Consider the following 21731-nt stretch of genomic DNA (forward strand, 5'->3'; position numbering starts at 1 on the left):
CCCTGTTATGAGTCACCTTCACTGTTGTGCATGTTTACAGCTATAGCTGTATTGACAAATCTAGTGGCACTTTGTAAACTGGTAAAAGTTGTAAAATGTTTGTAAGAGCTTCTTTTGATTCCATATTGCTAGGCAATAGATATTAGTCTACTTTGGGAAAAAGTGTGGTTGAAAATATAAAAAGGTGGCTTCAGATCCGCAACAATCAGCTGCACTCCGATTCAGTGAGTGTCTTTTATTGGACATTGCTTTTTAACTAACAGTATAAACAATAGTGCCACTTGCGCGATCTGAATGACACCTGCACATGCACTTGCGCGATCTGAATGACACCTCGCCTAGTAGGATCGTTTGTCTGTCTCTCTTTGTCCCCACCCCCCCCCCCCCCCCCCCCGCCTCGTCGCGCCTTGAAACACTTGTGTCTAGGCGCGTTACAAATGCCATATCATATCACCTTGGAGGTCTTGAGTGAAAAGGTTGTTTTTGAAAAAGCGGTCCATGCCGCACATGAGTGCGCACAAGGGCTGACAGGCACGCCCGGACCCGGAAGCGCTGTTGGGGGAGAACGGGTAAGTGTATGTTTGTGTGTTGCGTGTTTGTGTGTGGGTTGGGGGGAGTCTTGGGTGGGGAGCTAGGTGGTGGGGGCATTCGTGGGGTGATTTCGAACTAATCCTGCCAGAGAGGGTGGGGCTTTTTTTTGGCCGCCTAAAATTGGCTGGAAAAAATCTGTCTTTTTTTTGTTAGGCGACCTATGAAAAAAGGGAAAAAATTACATAGAATTATCTTGGAATGCTTGGACACTCCTGGCAATGCTGTGTGCGATGTCTGTGATAAAGTTTCTATTCAGTGAGCTTTGTTAGTCCATTTAAGGGCTTCATAAAACCATAACTGAGGCAGTACAAAACTCCACTCTTAGTATAAGGCTAACATTCAGTGGAAGATGGATTAAAATTTATAAACGAATGAATAATGCAGGCGAGTAATTTTTCTCTGCTCCACAGTTCCAGCACACGGGGTGACATCAATAAACGTCAGTAATGGCATTTATATATGTATCACCTTTACAAATTGAGGTTGGGAGGGAAAGTTTCAGAGTTGGAGATAACACACTTTAGCAACTGTTGCAATAGTCTTTTCTCCCAGAGGGAAGTAGGTAGTGTGTCCTAGCAATGCAAAGTGTTACACAGTTTAAAACCTAAGAGGAACCAGCACTGCCAAAGCCAATAGGGTTGAGAAGAGGAGCCTTTAGGGAATCAGGATAACCAAAGTCAAGTGGATAATTCTAGTTCTGATGCAGTTCTTCAAAGAAAATGTTCACTAAACAGTCAGTAGTTTTTTTAAGAATCAAAGGAGCTCAAGAGGAGCCTACCTTATGGTGCACAAGCTGTGAGGCCTGCACAAGTGAGTTGAGCTCAACTTTAGATGGGTGTAAAACAGCACTTCGCAAGCCAGGAAGCACCAAAAATGGCACAAAGTAGTTACACCCCAAGTCCCACAGTACCTTAAAGATAAAGAGTTTCCAGCTGACTTCCTTCCTGATGCAGGGATGCAGACCCTGATTCCTGCTCCTTGGTCATGGTGACGAAAGGCGGGACTTTTGGTGGGCTTCTGTAGCAGTACTCGGGAGAGGGACTCGGCAGCAACGGTTTCCACGCACTTCAGTGGCTCTTTGTGGTTTTGGAGCCTTTTTTTTTTTTTGCGCCAAGAAGGAATGAATATCCCTGGCTGGATTTTCTGCCAGTCACCCGGTCCTGAACTCTGGCGAGGGATCTTTTGATGGAGAATTCCTGCTTCTGTAGGACCCCCCCTGGATGCCTGTAAGGTTTCAGCCGGATTTGTTCTTCAGAAGACTATGCACTTGATGATGGACCTGGTACCCCGGGTATTGGGTCATGGAGCCCAGGAAGGTCGCAGCCAGTTTGATGTTGAGCCAAACTGAAGTATGTCCCAAGGCTAGTTGGTCCCACCAGCCTAAGGGAGGAATTTGTCCTTGGCGGATCTTCCCTATCGATGTGAAAGTGGGGTCCGCACAGCTGCAAGCCTTCACTGGTGCTTTCCTGGTCCTGGTGTTGGCGTCTATGCTTGTCCTCTTCGTCGGATGTCTCGTTCCAGTGGTCGACTGTCTGTAGTCCTGAAATCCTCACCTTTAATGTGAAATCCCATTAATTGTCATTCAGCTGCAAATCACCTGGGGGTTGGCTGTCCACAAACGCACAAAGGACCCAAACCTAGTCTAAACGATAAAGTAAAAGCCCAGAAGGAACTGTCAAATGAAAAATGGCGAAAAAAGAAGGGGGCCATTTTGGGACAATGGTCACCCCTGGGTGCTGTACTGCAGCTGAGAATTCAGCCTTCTAGTAACCTGCACAAAACAAAGTAAAACATAACCACTGCCACCAGCCATTTAAGTCAGTAGGTGTAACAATAAGTTAAATGAGAAGTGGGATAAGAAGTTACTATGTAACCCCAGCACTCCACATAGGGTGGTGTGTGCTGGACCCACAAAAGAGAAAGGTAAGCAAGTTATCTCACTATTTTTGGGAACTGTAATTCACACGAGAAAATGTATTTAAACATTAGGAGAAGTCTAAGGGACTACTCAGTGGCACTGCACAGAGCATGCTGTGTGTCACTATGCACAAAGCAGATGACTATGGAGTTTACTAGACCCCATTAAATAGTAAGAATTAAAAATACCAGTAAGAGAAACAAAGAGTGAGTGGTAAAAAGGGCTGCTCACTCAGGAGGTTAAAATCAAAAAAGTCCAGAGTCCAACAAAAGTGTGGTGGTCTCGAAGGTTGAAGGGAATTGTTACAGAACTGAAAATTCTCTATAGCACTCGACCACCCACTTCCCCCAGACTTTGGGATGGGAGGATTTAATCCACTCCTGGATGAATCTCTTGTTCCATTCGTTCATATTCTTGGAGAGACCCTCCCTCAGCATCCTGATGATTGCAACCAGGCCTATGCTCAATGGTAAAACCATCTCAAGGGTTGGTGGTCTGTCTGAATAAGGAAAGTAGAACCATACAGGTATGGCCTAAACTTCTTCAGCGACCACACAATGACAAAACACTCGCACTCTATGGTTGCCCACCTTGTTTCTCAGTCCTTACGTTTTCTACTGATGAAGCAAATGGGGTGTTCCCTGCCTTGCTCATCCTTTTGACTTAAGACTGCCACTATTCCTGTATTGGATGCATCTGACTGTACAATAAAGGATTAGGTGTTATCAGGAGCACTTACGATTGGAGCTTTGCAGATGGCCTTTTTCAGCCCTTTAAATGCATTGGCACACTCTTCATTCCATCTGCCCTTCTTTGAATATTTTGGGGAAGAGATGACATTCAGGGGAGAAGCTATGGTGCCATAGTTCTCTATAAAGTTACAGTAGTATCCTGTGAGACCTAGGAAGGCTGTCACTTGGCTCTGAGTAGTGGGGGTGGCACAGTCCTGTACAGCTAGTACTTTAATAGGCAAGGGCCTTCTCATCTCCTAGCTCATGTGCAAGGTAGACCACATTACTCGGACCAATTTGACATTTGCTTGCCTTTATGGTCAGATGGACCTGTTCAAGAACCTGCAACACATATTCAAGGCGAGGAAGATGTTCTTCCCAAGTGGGGCTGAACACTGCAATGTCATCCATGTATGCATGCTGAAGTCCACTAACCAATTCAGAACATGATTCGCCATCCTTTGGAATGTGGCAGGTACATTCTTCAGGCCGAAAGGCATGACCCTAAACTGGTACAAGTCTGCAGGAGTAGAAAAAGCAGTTTTCTCCTGGGCATGGTCTGTATGGGCTATTTGACAATAGCCTGAAGTCAGGTCATATGTACTGAGTAACTTGGCAGCTGCAAGTTTGTCCACCAGCTCATCTGTCTTGGGTAAAGGATGGGCTTCAGTCTTAGTGACTGCATTCAGAGCCCTATAGTCCACGCAGAATCTCAACTCTTTAGTTCCGGTGTTGGCACTAGTACACTGGACTAGCCCATGGACTTGTAGATGGCTCAATAACCCCAAGGTCAATCTTGTTGACCCTTCCTTTATGAGCTCTGAAATGATCAGACATTTTGTAGCCCCTGTTTTTGACAGGGAGACTGTCACCAGTGAGGATATCATGCTGGCCCCAAGGGGTCAATCCCTGGTGTCAGAGAAAACAGAGCAGGAAGCAAATTTGAGTGGGCACCACAGGGGTATTGAATTTTTCTGGTGTTCTTAAAGGTCTCTGGTGTAATGAGTCTCTTTTAGGAAGGTAGATCCTATGTACAGGAGCTGGCTGAAAAAGGCCTGGAGACACCCAAACCCAGAAAAACAGCAAGAGCAAAAGATTAGGTAAAATACCCAATCATACAGCCGCTCTCTGAAATCCCAAACTGGGTTTTGTGTTAGTTGTAATTTTACTATGTACAATTCCTGTGAACCAATCTTGGAAAAAATTTGAAGGTCAAATATATAATGGTTTTTCAATGTTGATTTTATCCATCAAGCAAAAAGATTTTTTAAGAAAAGAGTGACGAGTAGCCACTAATAATGTTGTTAGTGAGGAAGAGTTTGCCATAAGTCACTCTTTCCGTAGACTTATATTGTGCCAATGCATTTCGGAATACAACAAATTCCTTCATCAGGGCAAGTCTAAAACATAACATTTAAATGCAATTGTGCCAATCATCCCATGGTTAATATCCATATATAATAAATCCCATATTTAGAAAAACGTAAGTATGTAAACATCAACATGAACAGTCATCATCCAAATAGTTGAAAAAATGTGAAGGTAAACACATACCCGACAATGTAATGAGCAGGATCAGTAGGCAGGTTGAAAAATAAAAGAAGCCAATCAGATCAGTATAAAGGTAAGTAAAGACGTCCTATAACAAAATGGAGGGAATTGGGCCCATTACCTTATGTAGGTGAGTAATGGCGAAATCTATGTTTCAGAGGCCAGGCTGCTACACCGCGTTCGGCGAGCAGTTGCTGTAAATAGTAAAGTAAGTTTATATAAATGGCCTAACCAAAATGTAGCCAATCGCTTAAAGTAAGAGCAAACGTGGATTGTTGCTTACCATATGTAGAGAACGGTGCAGAGAAGTTGTCTCTGCGTCTGCGGAAAGCAGACTGTCCTCGTTGCATCGGCGCGTTGCCGAGCAACCTGGTTGTGTAAGACACGTGATCGCGGCTTCACGATAAAGAGCGCGAGCCACGATCCGTGTCTGTGAACAGGTCAATGAGCTTGAATATGATAAAAAATACCTAATATAAGGACCTCCTGGGTTAGTAATGAATAAAGTCATCACATAAAAATCAAAAGGAATGGATAGTCTGTCGTCCATGGACATAGAAAAAATACTAAGAGTGAATGATCAAAACTAAAAAGGCTCAACCGGATGGCAGTAGTGGCTGTTTCATGAACACCTCAGATGAGGCTGTGTTGTTATAAACGTGCCTAAATTGGATAAATAGAACCTAGGGAGCAACCCTATGGCTGTATCTTATATTGATAGTGTGTGCCTTAATGCCGCTAGTGGTGTCGTTCAGGCAGACAGCACCTCAGGTCCTGGAAGAAAATTCCAGGATGCGCAGCATGCAGGACACAACATGGGAAACATCTCTTATTCATATACACATATTAAACTAAAACCCTTTCGAGTGACCCTCAGCATTCAGGTCGTATGTGTACTGGTGTCAATTGAAACCAAAAGATGCAAAATACAATAAGAGAAAACAATTAGAGAAAACAGTGAAAATTGATCTCCTCATTTAGTCCATTGGGTGCCAAACTGCCAAGTTTGTCAATCCAATATGTCCCTCTGCGATTCAAAAATTGGCATAAATCCTCATGAGGGCTATTCTTGGTTAGCACTTCCAAAATCACAAATTTTATTTGTGACACGTTATGTCCATTGGCCATCCAATGTTGTGCCACGGCTGAATTGGTGTTGGCATAGCGAATACAGGATTGGTGTTCACCCCACCTCAACTTGGCTGTTCGGGTTGACTGTCCCACATAAAATTTCCCACAAGGGCATTTAATGCCATAGATGATATTACTGCTGTCACATGTGGCAAAAGTCTTTAGCATAATCTTCTGGCCCGTCCTTGGATGGTTAATGGAGTTCCCTTTAATAACAAAGTTACAGTTGACACACTGTAAACAAGGAAAAGTCCCAGTTCGCTGTGTCGTAGGTTCCCTTGCTGTAGGTTTCATCTGCACCAGTTCATCTCTTAGGTTCCTACTACGTTGGTATGCAAAGATAGGTTTTTCACTAAATAAATCTTGAACTCGGATGTCATTCTTGAAAATCTCCCAGTGTTTCATAATGGTTTTCTTGGTTTTGTTACTCTGCGTAGAAAACTTGGATACAAATACCGGTGACTTTAATTCTCTCTTATTCTTGGGATTCTGTCCTGATAATAGTCTCTCGTGATAAGGCATCAACTCTGTCAGATGCTAGATCGAGTTCATTCTGCTTGTATCCCCGGGCCAGACATTTTTCTTTCATTTCCATCTGTTGCATTCTGTAGTCTTCAGGGTCACTCACTATTTTCTTGACCCTAAGTAATTGACTGTATGGTAGGTTCTTCAGTAGGCTCGGCTGATGGAAGCTGAGGCGGTGTAGGAGATTATTCCGATCCGTGACTTTCCGAAAAAATGAAGTGCTGTAGCTGGTGAGTTGCTTTCTGACTTGCACAGCAAGGAATGTTATAATTTCATACGAGAGCTCCCTAGTGAACTGTACCCTCTGGTCAATGCTGTTTAGATACACAAAAAATATTTCAAAAGACTCTCTGGTTCCTTTCCAAATTCCAAAGATATCATCTATGTATCTCGTCCAAATCCGGATATCCTTATTCCATTCTTGTCTATTCAATACATGGTCTGTTTCAAATTTATGCATGAAGCTGTTGGCATATGAGGGTGCCATGGTGGCTCCCATTGAAGTCCCTGCAGTTTGTAGAAAAAACTGGTTGCCATATTGAAAATAAGAGTTCTCTGCAATAAATTGTAACAATGCCAGTATGAATTCCTTCTGGGCACGTATCTCTGGTGCTTTCAGTAACAGCCATTCTACAGCTTCTATCCCCACGTCGTGGGGTATAGAGGTGTATAAACTCTTCACGTCTATAGTAAACATCAGATCTTCAGGCAAAGGTGTCAATGAGCTGAGCTTTTGCAGGAAGTGGGTGGTATCCCTAGTGTAGGTGTTGGTCTCTTGTATCAGTGGCTGTAGGAAGAAGTCTATGTAGATCCCTAAAGGTTGGTTAATGCTCTCTATCCCTGCGACAATTGGTCTACCTGGTGGTTGGATAGCATCTTTATGGATCTTCGGCAACGTGTAGAAATTGGGTATTCTAGGATGTTCTTTTAAGAGAAATATTTGTGTATGCTCGTTGTGCCAATCCAATTCCAAACCATTACATATTTGACTTTCGAATTTTTTCCAAGATTGGTTCACAGGAATTGTACATAGTAAAATTACAACTAACACAAAACCCAGTTTGGGATTTCAGAGAGCGGCTGTATGATTGGGTATTTTACCTAATCTTTTGCTCTTGCAGAGAAAACAGAGCAAACTGATTTAACTGAGCTTCACACTCTTCTTGTGGCTGCTGAGTTAGATCGGAGGAGCGTTTTAATCCTTCTATGGTTTCATCTGAAAGGTGTCCCCTGAGGAGATCGGGGAGAGGGTCACTCTCCTCCTTCTCTTGATCAGAGGCTAGAAGCAAATCTCCCAGTTCTGGTCGTTAGACATAGACCTTCAGACGATTAGTGTGAAAGACCCTAGGGACCTCCTTGTTGTTGCCCAAGTCCACTAAATAATTGACCTCTCCAAGTTTGACTACAACTTTGAAGGGACCTATCCATTTGTCCAGTAAGACCCTTTGTCTTGTGGGAACCATAACTAGAACTAGCTGGTCTGGAGTAAACGCCACCATGTTATGTTAAACGTACTTATAATGGCGCAGTGTCACCAACAGAATTGGTCCCTAGGCGCTCTGGCGGATCTGCAAACGAGAGGTGGGATGGGTTAGTAAGGTGAAGAGGGAGTAGGATAGTGGGAGGAGTGGTGTACTGTTGGCAGCTTCAACTCGGTAGACGCTGGGTGCTGAGCTTTGGTGCGAGTATCGGAGTCAGTCCACGTGTGCTGTAGGTGCGGCTTATGTGGTGTTGCAATGTGAAGTGCGTGCGGCTTGTTGCGCAAGCGATGGTTGTGAGTTTTTTGAGAGAGATACATATGCAGAGAGTTTGTTTATATTGGTTAGTGGGTTATATGACATTTAACATGCTAACATTCACAGTTCTGTCTAAGTGTAGTACTTGCTAATCTACATATTCCGTCCAAGTGTGGCACTCGCTAACCTTCCCAATAATGATCTAGATGTGGGGCCGGATAATGTTCTCAATTGTAAGTGTGGTACATGCTATCATTCAAGTTCCATCTAGGCGTGGCATGTGCTAACATTCACAATCCTATCTAGATGCGAGGCAGGCCAAAGCTAGGAATTCTGACTGTGTGACGCAGGTTAAAGTTGAGAAATCCATCTAAGTGTGGCACATGCTAACATTCAATTTTCCATCTCTGATGCAGGCTGAGGTTAAGAATTCCATCTAAGCGTGGCACATGCTAACATTGGGAATTATGTTTGTAAGTAATACAAAACAACATTTACAGTCTCGTCATGTGTAGATTTAGGTGAGTGGTCATAAATCTCTCTAAATGTGCATGGTCTAAGTCTATGGCGGTGTACTTTATGGAGAGGTAAGGTAGAGTGGCGGGGGCGTTCTGGAGTAGAGTAATTGCTCTACAACCGACCCAAGCCACACTTAAAGTTTTTGTTGGTGTCTGTTGACTGCTGGCTTCATTGGTTTCCCCTGCGGACACCTGCAGACACAGGTAGGAGCCGCCCTTTGTCTTGGGGCCCTTAGCCGCAGGGGCTGCCAGGCAGAGGGCTGCCCAGAGAGGGGTCACTTATGACCAGGTGGGCCAACCTATCGGGTGGAGATGAGGGGGCTGGAAGGCGGGAGGAGCGAGGGCAGAGGAAGCTGAGGGTTGGGGCAGCACGCCCTTACCTGGCCTCAGATGGCTGCTGTAGTGGCTAACCATGTTAGCTTTCTGTTCATACCAATGCTTGACCAGCCTTCAAGTTTTCCTTCAAGTTTTCAGAAGCTTCAGTGTTAATGAGAATTCTTAAAAATGTGTTAATTCCCTTCTACCTTAGAGACCCCTAGCTCTTTTTGCTGGACTTTAGGACTTTTTATCTCATGTAATTTTAATGATTTATTCTGTGTTTCTTTTGACTTTGGAGTCTAACAAACTCCATAGGCATCATCTTTACATAGTGTCACAGAGCACCTTCAGTGCAGTGACACAGGGAAGTCTTAGATTTCCCAACGATTTAAATACCTTCTCTTGGTGAAACTACTGTTTCCAAGAGCAGTGAAGTGAAATTGACTACTTACATTTTGTAACTTTCTAGACCCAGCACACACCATCTTTACCATAGGTGCTGCTGGGGACTTAGTATCCATTTAATCTAGTTTCTCATGTAACATTTTTTATGTTAGCCTTTCTACAATTAATGGCGGCAGTGGTTTACTTTTTACTACCATTGTATGTGTGTGTGTACCACGGGCTGCGTTCGCAGCCACAGTAAAGCACCCATGGTCGCCCACTTTGTCAAAATGACCCTGGTCTTCTTTTTTCACCATTTCGTGCTGGAAAGGTCCTTCTTGAGATTTACTCTTCACGCTAAACCAGGTTTGGTCCCTTTGTTTGGTTTGTCTTTGGCGGAATTCATGAGTGAAACCTGCCTCTGGCTCCAGTATGTCTGGCAGGGGCAGGAAGTGAGGGAGGGGCCCGAAACTCCCTGGGCTTAATCCCCTTAGTTACGGGAATGCACCCCAAAGTGATTGGCCATCTGGCTGTCCAGCAAGGACAGCCACCCTGCTGTGTGATTGACAGCTAGGCTGGAATGAATGGGAGAAACCTGCATAAAAGGCAAGGCTTTTTGGCTTGGAAGCAGTCTCTACCACTGGACGAAGTAATCTGAAGAAGAACTTGCAAGAGACGCCTGCTGCAACTCCTGGACCGTTGGTTTGCCCGGTGAAGCCCTGCTGCTGTGCTGAATCTCCGAATTCGCCTCGACTAGAGAAACCCTGCAAGGACGACTTCTCCCTTTGAGTTGGTGGGACCAATCAACTCCAAAGTAAGCCCGTCTGGACATCCTCTCGGAGCTGGCTGTACTTCCACTGCTGCTGCTTCTGGAACCGAAGTGCCAGGGAGAGGAACACCAGATTGTGTGCATTGCTTTTAAATCTGACCCGAGCGCCAGGCAGATAAGCAGGACTGACCAAGCCTGAGCCACCTCAACAGAGTGCTGGACCCCAGATGCGAGGAGAGTCCAGAGTGCTATCCGAGAACCGCAGTGTTGCGATTTGCTGTCAGACGCAAGGAGCTGAAACACAGAAGAACCGCTGAATCGAAGTTTGCCCATTGCTGCCGCTGACCATCCCATTGCAGAGCGGGAGTCCCCAGATGTCCTCCCTCTTGTCCCCACTACTGAGGATCAGGAACAACAGGATCTGCAGAACTGTACAGGAACAGAAGCCTGCTGGAATCATTTCTTCTAACCAGAGGTACTGTTAAGTCTAAGTGAACTTACCTCTTGTTATGTAGCCTTGCTTGCTCTAAGTTGTAACCTTTCTTGGTTACCTTGCAGAGTTGCTAAAGCTTTGCCCCTCACAAGCCTCCCAGCGTGTGGCCCTTCAAGTGTTCTATTTTCAACAAACATTGTGCAAGACTTTTTATCTACCTGCAAAAGAAGATCTTCAGCTCCCCTTGACATTATGCAATTAACATTGGCTGTCCTGGCTCTCTGAGAGACTCCTCTTTACCTCTGCCTTTGTGCTTTGACCTTTTCCCCAGGAAAGGGTTAATGTACTCTGCATTGGAAGGTTTTAAAAGTACTTACCTGGTTGTGAATTATTTGTTAACTTTTGTTTTATTCCTCTATTCTATCTTTTATACCAAACTCAGTATTGCTCTAAATGTACCAGTGATAAATCAATGTTCAGTGTCCTAGCTATTTAAGTCACCAGAGGGTGTAGGAAGTGTATGTGTGCCATCCCCAATGGGTATCATCTGATTTAGAGAAATAGTGTTTTGAAGTGTATGATAACTGTTACCATTAGCAAAAACTGAGCTATGTGGTCCTCTTTTTAGGGGCCGGGTGGGTGAGGACTAAACTCTACCAACACAAACACAATCCCACAACACCGGCTTCCATCCAATCGGGCTATGGGCTTGTCTATAGCACCTGGCCACTACACATACAAAATGCCCGTTTTCTATTTGGGTAGACACACAAGGTTTTTTCAAAAAATAACACATTTTAATGTCTATCACAATTGAAAAAAAAACTGTAAAACACAGTAGTACATAAAAAAGAACCCTAATGGTTCACACATCAATACATATTTTTACCATTCCATTCAATATGCTTCTAGATGCCCTCCGTGATGTTTATACCATCGGGCTTAACATGTGGACACACCTTAGTTGTACGTTCTTATTACAGTTTTCCTCTTCTTTGGGAAAACAAATGTGCCAAATTTGTTTTCCCAAAGAAGAGGAAAACTCTGTAATGAATGGAATGGTAAAAATATGTATTGATGTGTGAACCATTAGGGTTCTTTATGTACTACTGTGTTTTACAGTTTTTTTTTTTGCAATTGTGATAGACATTAAAATGTGTTATTTTTTGAAAAAACCTTGTGTGTCTACCCAAATAGAAAACGGTTATTTTGTACCCCTCTTGAGATGAGGCTGGCTCCTCAGCAACACTACCAGCCTGTGTAGTTCAGACTTATACCAAAGGTTGGGTCCCTATTGCCAGGAGGTCAGGGTTATTGGAGTGCACCCAAAGGGTACTGCATACAATCTTGCTCAACAGGCTCTGACTCAGCCATTCACGTGCCCGCCAGCAGCGTTTCTATGGGAGTAGAGAACTCTGAAAGGTTTCTGCCTCTGTCCCCTCAGTGCTTCCACCATGTGATATTTTCGCCGCAAAAATATCGCCATATTTTTGCGGCGAAAATAACACATGGACATGGACCCTGCTGGGGACAACCCTGCATAATTTTTTTATGTGCGGGGGACACCACGCAACCCCAGCACCTAATATTTTCCCCACCAAAAATATCTCCTATGGCCGTTCCCGACGACCATATGTTCGGCGATATTTTTGCTGGCGAAAATATTACCTGATACCTCTAAGGCCTGGTCCCCCAGTGTTCAGTGCTACTCTGCTCTGCCACTTGGGGTGCTCCACTGCACTTGGGGCACCACAGGCTGCTCATGACAGACACAAAGTACATTGCATGACCACACATTGAGAGAAAATCTCTTATTTGAGAGGTTTCAAGACTTCCTGTTCAATTCCCATGAGGAAATGTTTCTAAGGCCTTTTGCTGGACGTGTGTTTGCCTGTTATGTCTTTGCTTAGTGCTACTTTGGGTCTGTCTGCTGATTTCAAGTGACTACCCCTCGGTCATCTGAATTGCAAACCCTTTGGCGCTGATACCACAGATTCCTTCAGTGCTGCCTTCATTGTCACTGCAGCTGCCTCAGCCCAAGGATTCTCCTGCTGGCAACATTTACCACCTGGCTTGCTCTTGGAGATGACCTGCACGTGCATGGATGTCTGGAGGAAGTGCCCATATTGTCAGAGGCCTTTCATGAACGAATTAAAGGTGTAATGAAATTCTTGGAAATTCTGCTGCCTGAAGTACCTCGGGTGGACCAAGGGGTTCTGACAATGGTGCACTCGTTGAAATCTGCTGATTTGTCTGTCATTCATCCTCACCTTTGTGGTGCGAGAGGCTCTTAAGCTGTGGTAAAGCTGGCATTGTTCCCGCTGGTGTCCAAAAAAGTGGACCTTTGCTACCAAGCTCTTCCAGGTGAAAAGCCTTACCTGCTGGGGTGAGGCATTCTCCAACACATTAGACCATTGTAGTTGTGGCTATGCTTTTTGGCAAAGTTCAGGCGTGTTCTTAAACATTCTCCTCCCAAAACACACTGGGCCGTATGACAACATCTTGTAATAATTTGGTCATGCATTTCAATATTTCAGAGTCCTTATGGGGGAGGCGCTGTTGCCAGTTATGCCCCAGCCCACTGCTAATAGGGTGTCCTCTGGGCAGTCTCGTACATCAGGGTCTTCCCCAGTCTTGAGTTTCACCCCATCATATCCTTGGTGCCTCTGCCAGCAGTTCCTCCAGTGTTGCCTCCTTTACCACCTCTATTGCCAGGATCTCCACTGCCAGCAATGCTGCTGCATCCTCTGCTATGAAGTATCCTCTTCCACTGTTGCCACCTGCTTTTCCAAAGGATGACTTGGGGGACATGTGTGTCTGCAAATGCCTTTCATTTCAAAATTCATGGCCTAATTCAATATTTGGGGGTGCCAGGGATACTTCAGACAGATCAAGAGTTCCTGTCCGCTGAGGTTAGTCGGGCAGCTACATCTGCCATTTACCTTCAGCTAGATGTGGCTGGAGTGGCTGTTAAGCTGTTGCAAAAACCAGCATTGGTCAGTGTCTGTCACACTAGTAGCTAAGAAGGACATTGGCTACCTCTCTTCCTGGAAAGAAACTGCTTAATGGGACAACCTCCAGCGCATTCAATTATTGTGGCAGAAGCTACCCTGTTTGGGTAAAATGACGCTTCATCATCTTCCTCTGAAGCCCCGTTTGGTCAGGATGATTGTGTTCTGGATGCAGCAGATACGTTTTATCAGAACTCATCCCTTAGCATGAGACAGTCTAACACAGAAGCTGTTATGTGGCGGCAAATGTCAGGTAATTGGAGTTGAGAGATTATGCATCTTTGCCATCTTCCAAGTATCCAGAAGGCTTCTGTTCAGGTCTGACAGAGGCATTTCTGGTCGCACAGGTTATGGAGGCATCATGCCACCATGTTGACACTGCAGCATATTCCTTCGACAGCAGCTTTAGAGCAAACACTTAGTTCGGGCACGCAGTACTCTGCAACATTTTCTCATCAGTTTAGCTTCATTCCACCCAGAGTGTTGTAGTTTACTCTATGCTGTCTCATAAGTATGGACTAATAGGGACAGGAGTAAGGAGTTGGGATTAAGGAAACGTTACTCACTGTAATGACTACTGTACTCTTAGCCTAAAGTCGACTTTCTTGCATACACTCACCCTCCATACGCCTAAAAATGTTTAGTTCTTTCAGTTCTCTCCTTCGTTAAAGTGGCTTGAGGGTATGGAGCGTGTGGGGCAGAGTGACGGGAGTTGTCATACAAATTCTTTAAGGGAAAGCACGTCTTGCTGTGCATAGGCTCAAGCCCTGTACTGCCCTACTGGAATGCTTATAAATATGTAGGAATGGGGACTTTGGAATAGTAGTACACTAGTCAACTTGGTGAGTAACTTTTCCTTTTCGGTCTTTTGTGACTATAAAATTACTTATAGGTATAGTAAAATTGGGAAAAAAAGTTGGCCCATATTATGGACGGCCGTCGACTAAATCTATACAAGTATGTTTGGTCTGTGCAGAAATGCGAAATTGTCGACTTTCCAGCACTGCAGACCCTAAACATAAATCCTAGGTATTAAGGAATTGTGATGTCTTAAGTGTTTTAAAATGATTACAACTTGTCCTGACATGCCTCGAAATTACTTTTAAAGGTCCAAAAAGACCTGCCCTCATAGAAGACAAATTCCATCTACTATAGTGGACAAAAGGCATTTTACTGTGTCTGTTTGTTTTATATGTCTCTTCCACTTTCCTCCATACAATTGGCATGCATTCTGGAATGGCCCAGAGCATGTTGTGCAGCAGCACGAATTAAAATAAATAAAATAAATTAAAAAAAACTTTCTCAGTCATTCTGTGTGTGGGTAGGCACTGGAGCACTTTGCACAGCTGCAATTTACACCATCTACATTGTTTTTTTGTGGGTCGTCCAAAATCAATATAGTGGGTTTTATCGTTTCATGCCCTGTCTGGTGTGTTTCTGGTGCAGGTGCCCATGCAATGTCTTGAGTGCATCATTGCAAATCATGTCTGGGGGTCCTCTGTGTCCTGCTGTTGCTTATCAGATGGACGCTGACTGAATAGTAATGGAAGTAGGTGAAGGTCTTCCACTTGGCTTCCACACATGGGCTACTGAATGCTTCTTTAGAAAGGATACTTCAATTTTATCTGAAGCACCCACAAAACTTTCTCAGCATGCTCCTGTCAGAAGTTGTTCTAGTAACATTTTCCTTGGCCACAATGCCTGTTGAACTGTGGTTCCTTCTGGGACTTTCAGAAGTCATCCGGTGTCCATCAGTGTTTGGGTAGAGGCCCACTTAAAGTGCTGATTTGAATAGTCCGGCTTCTCCAGCATGGAGGCTGGCATGGATTCACATGCTCATGAATATTCCCTGTTGTCAGGCCGGAAATCATTGGTAAAAGATAAAAAAAACGGTTTCACTTTCACTTACAAACTGCATTTCTCCTCTAAACCAATCACTACCCCAGCCACTGACAGCCCTCGCCCTAAGCCCCTCCTCTGGCAGCCATCTTCAGATTTTTACTGCATGCCTCTTCCCCGTGCTCCGAGCAGGGTCATGCCTCACCCAGGACCGGTCGGTCCGAGGAGCAAGCTTCTAAGTCCTTTGAGGGTACCTCACCCGTGGGGGACCAAGACCAGGCCAAACACTGCAAGTCCAGTTCCACCTGGGTTGCCACACAAGCGGGTTCTGCGTTGGGTAGGACGCGTTCAACATCACCATCCACCTCGATTGCCAGCCAACGATAGAGCTCCTCTTCCAAGAGGAAGTCTCCCAACCCAACTAAGCTGCGGGAGAGGCCCGGGAAGCCAGGGACGGAGGACAAGATGGCTGAACTGCCCAAGAAGGCCCAGTCGCCTCAAGAGAGGTCTTTGTCGATGATGGAGCTGGTGGCGGCTGCTCTCATGAAGGCACAAGAGGCTGACCCTGTAAAGGTAGCCTCCACAACGCTGAGGAAGATTTAGTATCTGGACCTTCTCAACCTGTCAGCGTCGCCTGCTGTCAAGCGGCCAGTAGTTCTGGATCCTCTCACCAGAGGAGGCGCAATCCTGCATCACGACCCAGGATTGCTGTACCTGAGGACTTGGCTCCTGCAGCCCTAGAGTTTGGAGGATGAGTTGCCAGCGAACTGTAGGGAGGTCCTTGCCAAGGCCAGGGCGTCGTCGACTTTGAAGTGCTGCGGTCACTATCTTTGGCCAAAGCTAGACTGGTGCACGCCTCTATCAAAGTACATCTGGCGGCTATCTCCCACTAAACCAGGTCTCCAGGAAGATTTTCACTTTGGTCTGACCGACTCGTCAAGGAGTTCCTCGATCGACTATTTCAATCTTTCCCGTCGGGGAATACTCCTGCGCTGGCATGGGAACTCAACGTGGTGCTGACAAGGCTCATGGGGGGAGGGTCCCCTTCAAGCTTCTGCATCAGGCCCCTCTCGTGGAAAACTGCTTTCATTGTGGCCATCACCTCTGCTAGGAGAGGGGGTGAGATCCAGGCCCTTTCCTGCAAACAGCCATATTTGGCTTTTCACGAGTCAAGGTTGGTGCTGCGGGTGCACAAGGTTTGGTCGGAATGACACCCCAACAAGCCTTTGGTGTTACCTGTGTTTTTCCCTAAGACTTCGTAACTGGCTGAGAGTGCCTTGCACTCGCTGGACATTGCTCGTGATCTGAAGTTCTACGTGACTCGCACAAATGATTTTTGGAAGACTTCTCAGCTGTTCGTCAACATTGGTCCTGTGAACCATAGGAAGGCCTTGTCCAAGGCTCCCATATCAAGGTGGCTCTCCGGCTGCATCACACACTGTCACCAGTTGGCGAACTGTCCGCTGCCTGGCCGTCCGAGAGCCCACTCCACCAGAGCGATCGCTGCAACAATGTTATTCCTGTCTGGTGTTTCCTCAGCCTGGACATCTGAAGGGCTGGTAGGTATAGGTCCACACACACTGTGTCGACAGGGATTCCAGGGAGGAGTCCAGAGTCGGCCAAGCAGTTCTAAACAACCTGTTTGCTTGAGATGAGTCTCTTCCAGAGGTAATAGTTGATTGCTTCTGTTGAGCCTGGCCACCTCCCGTGGTTGTGTAATGTTGTACTGCTGTGTATTCGTTATTCATGAGCATGTGAATCCATACCAGACCCCATGCTAGAGAAGGAACAAGTTACTTACCTGTAACTATTGTTCTCCAGCATGGGTCTGGCATGGATTCACATGCTAACCCTCCTTCCGACCCCTTTCTGTCTGTTTTTGGTCATACTGCCACTTTACGTGCTTACCAAATCTGAAGATGGCTGCCAGAGGAAGTGCTTATGGAGAGTTATTGGTTGTGGGCAGAATGACCCAGAGGACAGTGATTGGTTTAGAGGAGAAATACAGTTTGTAAGTGAAAGTGAAATGTTTTTTTTACTGAGGATTACCGGCCTGGCGATGGGGAATATTCATGAGCATGTGAATCCATGCCAGACCCATGCTGAAGAATAATAGTTCATTTGAGCTGTAAACCAGTTATTGGTGTAATAAAAATTTCTTAACCAGGTCTGCCTTCAGTCACTTGATTTATGAGCACTATGCGTGTCCTTCGATAAAGTCGTGTTAAAAACGAGCATTGGGAAAGCAAAATATTTTGGCTTGTGTACAAGTATTTGGCATTTGCCAGGCTCTGAAATTAGATGCCCAGTTAGTTGTATTATTTTCAACTACCATCAATAGCCGGTGTTCCCTGGGGTCTAACCTCTCTCCATGGTTGTTCAACCAATACCTGGCACTTCTTGACCACTGCATTGCCGCTCTCTGCCCCACCATTCAGTGCTATGCGGATGATACTCAACTCATTTTCAGGCTCCCTTGGGCCACCTCTTCTCCTGCTCTCATCGCTGACTGTCTGGCCTCCATCCAGGAGTAGTGTGCCTCCAATCATCTCTGCCTTAATGCCAATAAAACCGAGATTCTCCTCATCGGCACACCCGCTCCCTCCTTTCCTGTCACTCTCTGGCCGGCCTCTCTTGGTCCGCTTCCTGCTCCCACTTCTGAGGCTAAAAACCTCGGTGTCATCTTCGACTGCACCCTGTCATTCTCTCCTCATATCTCCGACGTCTCTAAGAAGTCACACTACCAGCTGCACCTCCTCAGAGGTATTCTTTCTTTCCCCTCCTTCCCCCAGAAGCTCACTGTCTCCAGAGCTCCGGTTCTCTCTAGGCTGGACTACTGCAACAGCCTCTTTCTAAATCTGCCTGCCTCTACTCTCCGCCCTCTGCAACTCATCCAAAACAGGACTGCGACACTTGTTCTTGGCCTCAAGCCCAGGGATCGTATCTCTCCAGGACTGAAATCTCTGCACTGGCTCCCAGTGGCGGCGACGATTAAGTTCAAAACCCCCTGCATTGTCCAAAAGGCCTTCTGGGGCCTCAATACCTTCAACTCTCTCTTCCTAAATATCTTCCTTCTTGTTAGGGAGAATTCTCATAAATGGTTGATTTCCCTTACCTAATGAGTCCCTCAGCAGCTTTGCTGGATTTCTAGGGTTTCTTGTTTTCACCTGGTAAGAGTGTGAGCCTTTTTTCCCACTCTTACATGTGTTTTGCTGTGTGTGTTTTTACCATTTGTGTGATCTTGGGCTCTGGAGCCTCACCTACTCCATGAGCATCATTTGTGTGTGTTACACAGCACCTTCAGTGCAGTGACACAGGGTTGTCTTTTAGACTTACCACTGACTCCATTCTTCTGGGACTGACTACTGTCGCCCAGAAACATTTAAAGTTGCCATTAACTTTATGTAGTCTCTTTAAATCACAGACCCAGTACAACCCATTTTACATGGAGTATTGGAAAGGGTTAATTCTTATCCCTTTTTGTCTGTTTCTCTTGGAGCACTGTTTCGCTCCCTTTTCATCAAGACTTGGCTGGTGGCAGTGGTAACTACCCTATTTTTATACTGCAGTTATCTTATAGAACCATGGTATTATTTTAGGCTATTTTATATCCCTCGAACATAAACCCGCTTGACCAAATATTTTTTATTTCGGCTCCGGATGGGTTTATTCGCCATTTCTTTTTGTTAGTCTTTCTCGTGTTTTACTCTGCGCTCCAAACCAGGTTTGGTCCCTTCGTTCGCCGTCTTTTCGCGGGCTTCTGAACAGAAGCCCTCCTCAAGGCGCATGAAAGTCTGGTTAGGCAGGATGTGAGGGAGGCATTTTAGGACGTCTGCCATGGGTTCCCTTGGTAACCCAAGTCACTCTCCTGTTGCTGGGGACTCCCTCTGGACTGCCTCCCTGAAATTTGAGGAGAACCATCTCCGGTTCCGGAAGCACCTCAAGACCTTCACCTTTGCTTCTGCTTTCTCTCCTCCGCTCCCCTGCTGATCTCCTGGCTGAATCTGATACTGCACTGGTTACCTGGATACCCTCTGATCTCGGGCCCAGGTCCCCTCCCTCCCAGTTGCACACCGCACTGCCTCCTTGCCAACCTTTGCATTTGGAGACCTGTTTCTGTATACCTACAGCCCCTACTAGCACCTGACTTCTGATGTGTGCACTTACCCTCTGCACTTGCCTCCAGCTGGCTGCACTTTTATTATTTATTGTCTTTATTTATTTTTCTGGTATCCCATGTACTGCACGGCCCCTCCCCTCTACCCCCTCCCGTGCACTTGCGCTATCTCAATTTCACCTGGCCTAGTAGGATCGCTGTCTGTCTTCCCGCTGTTTCCCCTCGTCGCACCTTGACACACTATATGTATAGGTGTGTTATAAATGCCATATCATATCAAATGGCAAAGGAACCTGTTGACTAGATTTTCTTTTCTTGCAGCCGATGTCTCTGAATTTGATGAGCTGAGCAGAACAGTTGATGAGGGGATATTGGACACAGAATGGAACCCAGCGATCCAGCTGTTGCAGCAGGAGAAGCTGTTTTCTTGTCAGGCTGTTTTAAATTACTCTTGTCAAGGAATGAAACATCAAAGGTAGGTTAATATGTTAGTATGTGCCCTGTAGTACCATCACTCGTTTGAACATGTGAGTGAGCAGCACCATTTCTAAAGCTGTAGAATAGACCACTTCCTAGTAATACACTTTATGTACCAACCTGTAAGTAACAAGTTCTTGGGATTTATTTAACCTGAACGCAACAGTTTCCTAATTGTTACCCAAACTGGAATAGCTCTCAAACTTTCTAGTCGGTCACAAGCTGGCTAGAACAACCTTGTTTAGCTTGCACCCTGCGATTTCTTTTATGCCTTTTGACACACATTGAATCTTGGTACGATTTTCATTTAAAAAAGATTTCCAATTGGGATACCCTATAGTTAAATTGTTTAGGACCATGTTGCTTTTTTTAAATTTTCTTTAGCATGTTCTGCTACTTCCTGCTGTGTTTTGTTACGAAGTTGCATTTGCTGCTTCACTGTACCACTTTTGCCTAGAATTGTTTTATTTGCATTCATATTTGGTTTTTGAGATGTTTAGAAAGATTTGAATTGTTTTCTGATTTTTACCCTCTCCTGTTGAGGCCCACAGTCGTTTAATTTTCCTGGACTGCATTTCTTTGGTAACTGTGGTTCCATTTAAACGGCTTTCTCTTTTGTTTTTTTGGGCAGCTGTGGTAGTGCCTACGGCTACCAGAGATTGGTGTTCCCTTTTACTTCTCTTTATTGTCACTCTAGTAGTGTTTGCTACATGGTGTTGGCATTGTCTGTTTTACATGCTGGCATTTTAGGGCCACCGTTTTTTCCACGAGGTAGTCTCCTAGGTTTTTAAAGTCCTGCTAAATGAACCACTGGCTTCCTTGAACCTTTGCCTCCTTTTTGTCTGCAGCCACACCCATCTATGCGCATCCCCTTTCACCGGCTGTGGTCAGATCCCACCAAGGAAGCCACTGTACCAATGCGATCCAGTTTGTTGGAGTAGAAGTTCCCCCGACGTTCAAATCCACATCTTTGGTTATGTAATGTCCTATATCAAGGCTGGCTGTCCATCTATGATGGGATGGCCACACTATATCTTGGATTGTTGCATGGTAACAAAATAAATGTTCCGTTATTGGAGAGCTGCTATGTCCATGCCCGTCCCATTCCTCAATCACCCCCCAATAGGCATTGGCTACCTGATCATCCCCCCAACCCCATTTGCTTGGGCAAGTGGTCCTCCATAACATGTTTTGCCTCAGTTTAGGTTTTTTGCACCTCGAGAGGTGAATATTGCTCAATATGTACCCATAAGTATGGAGGAAAGGGGACGGGATATACGAGTAAGGAAAACTTGGTCTTAGTCACCATTGTGACTTCTGTACTCCTAGTCCAAAGTCCCCTTGCCTCCATATGCCCTGCCTCCATCCCCCAAATAAATGTAACTTCCGCCAGTCCTCTCTTCTGATAAAGGGACTGCTGAGGTAAAGGAGTGTGTGGGTCAGAGTCAAGGTCATGGATTCACCTTGTGCAAGCACATTTCTAAAGGTGGAAACCTGTGTTGCTGCGCTAAGGCTCTGGTTTAGGCCCCCTCTTCTCAGAAGCTCCGAGAAGTATGGCGTAAAGCGAACTTTGGAGTATGTATTCAGTAATCGCCATGGATAAATGCTGTTCCGTAACCCACCAACCCAAAACCCAGAGATACGGCTTTGGGTTTTCTTTGTTTTGCCTTCATGGAACAGAC

At 45.4% G+C, this 21731-nt stretch overlaps 1 protein-coding gene across 5 annotated transcripts in view; it reads left to right on the forward strand.

The window, feature by feature from the left end:
* The window catches only part of CENPE (centromere protein E), a 2471681-nt gene that overhangs the window by 506110 nt on the left and 1943840 nt on the right, over positions 1–21731 (forward strand). For all 5 annotated transcript variants that reach the window (XM_069630970.1, XM_069630968.1, XM_069630972.1 and 2 more), the window contains exon 15: positions 19894–20047. In XM_069630970.1, the coding sequence (XP_069487071.1) occupies positions 19894–20047 (154 nt within the window). The remainder of the gene's footprint in view (positions 1–19893; positions 20048–21731) is intronic.

Source organism: Ambystoma mexicanum, chromosome 6q, assembly GCF_040938575.1.
Source record: "Ambystoma mexicanum isolate Mex_15411 chromosome 6q, UKY_AmexF1_1, whole genome shotgun sequence".
Lineage (NCBI taxonomy): Eukaryota > Metazoa > Chordata > Amphibia > Caudata > Ambystomatidae > Ambystoma > Ambystoma mexicanum.